This window comes from Seriola aureovittata, chromosome 3, assembly GCF_021018895.1.
Source record: "Seriola aureovittata isolate HTS-2021-v1 ecotype China chromosome 3, ASM2101889v1, whole genome shotgun sequence".
NCBI classification, from domain to species: domain Eukaryota; kingdom Metazoa; phylum Chordata; class Actinopteri; order Carangiformes; family Carangidae; genus Seriola; species Seriola aureovittata.
The window spans coordinates 463,206-468,325 of NC_079366.1; the positions used below are offsets into that span (position 1 = coordinate 463,206).

General features: G+C 37.9%; 1 protein-coding gene across 1 annotated transcript in view; it reads right to left on the reverse strand.

Annotated features, from left to right (window-relative positions):
* LOC130164909 (uncharacterized) overlaps window positions 1-2,754 on the reverse strand; it is a 17,921-nt gene extending 15,167 nt beyond the window's left edge. The window contains exon 1 of the mRNA XM_056369909.1: window positions 2,496-2,754. Within this exon, the coding sequence (XP_056225884.1) occupies window positions 2,496-2,547 (52 nt within the window). The 5' untranslated portion in view covers window positions 2,548-2,754. The remainder of the gene's footprint in view (window positions 1-2,495) is intronic.
* Window positions 2,755-5,120: the final 2,366 nt, after the last annotated feature.

A 5,120-nucleotide genomic window follows, 5' to 3' on the forward strand; every position in this document is an offset into this window, starting at 1 on the left:
AGAAACATGGCTGGCTGAGCATGCTCCATTCACTCCAGACAAATTCAGCAGTAACAGGATATTTTATTGTGAAAATCTAATAATAAGTGAAACAATCCAAACTACGTCCAGCAGCATGAGGTCATGGTGCAGACTTCCTCACTCTCTCTCTAAGACCTGTGGTCAGCAGGTGTCACTGATTGTTACCGAGGAAACACGGCTCTGGCCTGGTGCTAGGTTGTTTAGCCATTTGGCATTATTTTTGTGAAACTTACATTAGACTAATCTAAGAGCAACATGAGGAGTGGTACGGAAGCAGATCTGTCTCACCTCATTTTCAAATTAACAGCCTGTGAATATTTAGCACTTTTTGCATTGAAATAATGTAACTACATTTTTTTTACTCTGATTTCAACTCTTGAAATTTATAGGGGTCAAAGGTCTGCTTTTCACTTATCAGTCACTCTTTCACACTTGTTCCCTTGTCATGACAACAGAAAACATGTCAATGAGAGCAGTTTTACTGTGAATTCTGCTGTATTAAAATACTGTATATGAAACCAGCAGATACTAGACAGAATGATGGGACAGGTTTAGCTCACAGAGCTAATGATGAACACGGCTTTACTTCTCACCAGGCCAGTCACAACTCCTCTTTTCATTCAACAAAACACCTTGTACATGTCTGGACCTCCTCTGGTCAAATCCTGATTTTATAACTGAGACTTTGTCTGACAAAATCACCAAACACATCAAAGACTGAGCTGTGAGTTTAGCTTATGTACTGTAACATGAAAGTCAGAAGAGACAGACTGTCTTTCTTATTTAGTCTCACACTGACCACAGCCTCCGTCTGAACCCACAATAGTTTAGTTTTTATTAATGTAACAGATTTTGATTAGAGGCAGGTCTTTATGTGTAACTTCCTCTGCTTGATATGTAGAGTTGGTCATAGTCGTTAGTACGAGGCGTTGTTACCGATGACTTCTCTCTCTCCCTGCCTCTCTCCTGCTCTCTCTCTCGGTGTGTCTTATGTTTAGTTATTGCTCTGCCTCCTTTAGTAATACTGATACATGTAATCAAAGTAGTTTATTTGCTGTGATGGAGGGGAGGCTCAGTGTATTGGAAGCGCTCCTCCTCTTCCCTGCAGTTCCCGAGCAGCCGGGAAACCGGTGACATTTCAGTAGACTGAAATGTCATCAGTCAGTCAGTCAGGGACATTCATGCATAAAGGGGCTGGCCCCGCTGTTAATATAAAAACATATGTAGTGAGTTTGGCAGGAGGTTAGTTCTTTTTCAATGTATTTTTAGAAATGCTCATGAATGTGTGAATCGTGTCTTCAGCATTGTTCACTTTTTAACCTTTTCACAGCAGACAGGGGACTGGTCCTGAATGACTGATCCTGAGTGACTGGTCCTGGCAGGTGAAGCACAGGTGGTGAGCCACCACACTCTTTACAGCACAGTGCACATAATTACTGAGGAATGACTCAGGAAGGAGCTGATTGGAATGAATCTGACCACTTTCATCATTATATCGCATGGTGAGTTCCTGACCAACCAATCAGAGTCAGCAGTATTTTAATCATAATATTTAGGCCACATATTAATATTCACATCCATGTTATGCTCTGGTGCATTAGTGATGATGACGACTTGAGACAATGAGCTAAGATATCTGTGGGAATGTTGGTGATGGGGGTCTGCTGAAATGACCTTTGACCTCTGAGTGGCTCTGACTTGATGAACATGGATCATTCAAGTTAGTGCCAATGATCTTTTCAGCCTGTTGTTGTGAACAATGCTGAGGTTCAGCTCACTGCAAAGGTTCAAACTGACTCGATAAAAGAGGAATAAAACATTTTCAGAGTGATCTGTCAACATTCAGGAGAACAGCCTTTGATTTGCTCTGATTGTACTGACATACTGTCTCCACAGCTGTGCTGGTAATAAAAGACGGAGCTCTGATAGGTGAGTGTTCTTTGTCACAGAGACATTGAGTTACAAGCTGTTCTACTCAAAGTAAAACTTCCTGTAACTGTTGAATTCTTCCTAAAGATAAAGAGTTTTATGCTGAGGGTAAACAGAGCTCAGAGGTTGATGTGGACCCTTGGTCGCCCATTCTTTGATTTTGAAAAAAGTCTTAATTTATCCAGATTTTATTGTTCCACAGTCCAGCTGAAGATAGTCAAGAACTAAACTGCTTTGTGCAGCAGATCAATTAAGATTCACTCTCTCTGAAGTCTGACTGTTTGTTCTAAGACACAGTTAGAGTCTATCTCTGTCTCAGCAGGACACACAGACTAAAGACATTTTCTCTTTCTGGGAAAGGTCTTGGTCCAAATAGAAACTTCTTCATGTTCTCCTCACCCTTTTGCTGTTTTTCCTCATGTGTGAGTTTCCAGACTGATTGTCTTGAAGCTACGGCTGCAAGTTCTCATCTGACTGTTCAGGCCTGATGTGTCTCAGTGGGTTAACGGTGGGCTGGATCAGTGTCTTCAGTGTTTAGTACTTACCAGCAGTTATGAGGAGAAGAGCTGAGACGGTCATGACAGTCCTGAAGTCCATCACAGAGCCAATGAAGGACAAATAGACAGAGAGACAGACAGAGCAAGAGAGTCAAATCAGATCAAGACGCCAACAACAGAAAAACTGATGAGAGAGGAAACAGTGCAGAGGTGTTAACTCTCTCTCTCTCTCTCTCTCTCTCTCTCTCTCTCTCTCTCTCTCTCTGTGAATCACTTCATTCTTCTTCCCTGACCTGCTGCTGCTGCTGCTGCTTCTGCTGCTGCTGCTGCTGCTGCTGCTGCTGCTGCTGCTGCAAAAGTGCAGATTTCCTCCCTTCAAAGCAAGAGCTGGTGAAGACAGGCAGAGAGGGGTGGGGAAAATAACAAGTGGTGATAAGAAAGGAGGAAGGAGGAAGAGGTAGGAGGAGGAGGTGAAGGGAACAGTAAATTCACTTTTTTTTCAACATTTGTGAGTCATGAGCCTCTGCTGTGTGACACATTAACGCAGCGTCATATAAAAACTGTGATTTCACGATTTAGCAAATAAATGAATGAAATACTGTAAATTATAATCCACCAAACTCTAACAGAATGAAGTCGTCTTAAAAATGAGTCAATATTATAGATATAGTGTTGGAAATATTTGAAATTTAAATGACTGATATGGTCGAGGTCGCTGCATAAGTCTTTTAATATAAATAATATACATTTTATGTTTTTCTTACCTCCTTCAGAAACGAGTGTGGACTGAGGATGTCACTAAAAACAAAGGTAAAGGTGAAGTACAAAGTGAAGGTCAGTGACCTCATATCATTTAGTTTTCCTCTGAAGTTGCTTCGACCCTGGAGGAGATGACAGTCATACAGAGGTGTTTGCTAATGTTAGCCTCTGAGATTAGCCTCCATGATGTGACAGTGAAACATCAGAGTGTTGAAATGAGCAGATTTATGACTCATGAACTTTTCATCTGTATGATCACACGTTTTGGTGATTTCACACACACGTATGTGAATATGAAATCTTCAGATGGAATATTTCATCTCACTGGTGACACGTTTGTCTAGAACACAGCCTGACTCAGTCTGACCAGAGTAGTGTATATATATACACACACACATACATAGTGTAAACACATCTCTCTAATGTATTTTTAATGACGCGTGAAGACTAATTCCCTGAATGTGTCCTCCTGTATAAGACAGTGTTTGACCTGAATGTTTCTGGTCACACACTTTATTTTAACTGTTGTAGAATATCTATGTAGACATGATTGTTGAGTCAAACATTATAAAGTTCAACAAAGATGGATGATTCCAAATAAGTGTAACCACAACATTTTACTACACTGAATTATGAGCAGCGATTTCAATGACTGTACGTGAATTAAGTTTCCACTAACTTAAATGACATATGAGAAATGTGACGTTACATTTTTTAATGTATTGGTTTGTAATTTGTTTTTTAAATGTATTGTATATACTGTGTATAACATATTATATAACATGTATTGTGTATTTGATGTTTTGTGCCTATGTTAAAAATGTATCAATAAAATCAAAAACGTTATACACACATATATTACATATATATATGTGTGTGTGTGTGTGTGTGTGTGTGTGTGTGTGTGTGTGTGTGCGTGTGTGTGCTCATGTTATATATTGTATTTTAGTAATTCAAAAATTCAGGGCAAGTTTATTTATTTAATTTAATTCAATTTAACTTATCTACTTTAATTTAATTTTTGATTTTATTTATTCAGGTGAATCCTATTGAGATATTAATCTCATTTTCAAGAGAGACCTGAATGTACATAAAAGACATAATAAAAACAATTAATGAACAGATAATCCAAAAAGACTTTTCCATACATTCTAAATAGCAAACAATAAAAATTTTAAATTTTAAAACATATAAAATGCCAAGATGGAAAAAGAGAAAAATAAAAGCCCCATCAGTTAAAACAGCTGTGCTCTGTTGAAAATCTTGTTTCTAAGATGTGGATCATTTAAAGACCATCCGTCTTTAAAGTGCTCTGCATTATTCCATCAAATCCAAATGTGATTTGTATATTATTTATTTGTTAATGAGAATATTATTTGTGTAGCAGCTTTTAACAACAAACAACAACAAGCAACACAACACAAAGACGAAGAGCTGAGAACTGAACTGACACAAGAAAATATAAAAACACATATTTCAACAGGATACACAGGATCAGATACAAACACATTCCAACTTTAATAAATTCAAATTCAAACTCAAACAGCTTTATTGGCATGAACAAAAACATGTTATAGCCAAAGTATTTTACAAATTATTAAAATATATACATACAAGACCATAACTATTAAACATGTGTTGAATATTGATACAGATTTAAATTTTAAAAAGACAATATAATTTAATATAATAGATTATACATATACATTTATTTACTTTAATAAAATACCCAACTTTATTAACAGCTGAGTCACCATAACCTTAAACCACAGAGTGAGAGGAGGTGATATGCATCAGTCTGGTTCTAACCCTGATGTTTCCCGACTGCCCTGTAGGGTGGGACCTGGTTTATGGAATAGGAGTGACACATCACCTTGGCTGAAATCTTCTCCTCCTGACTCATTCTACTCTCCG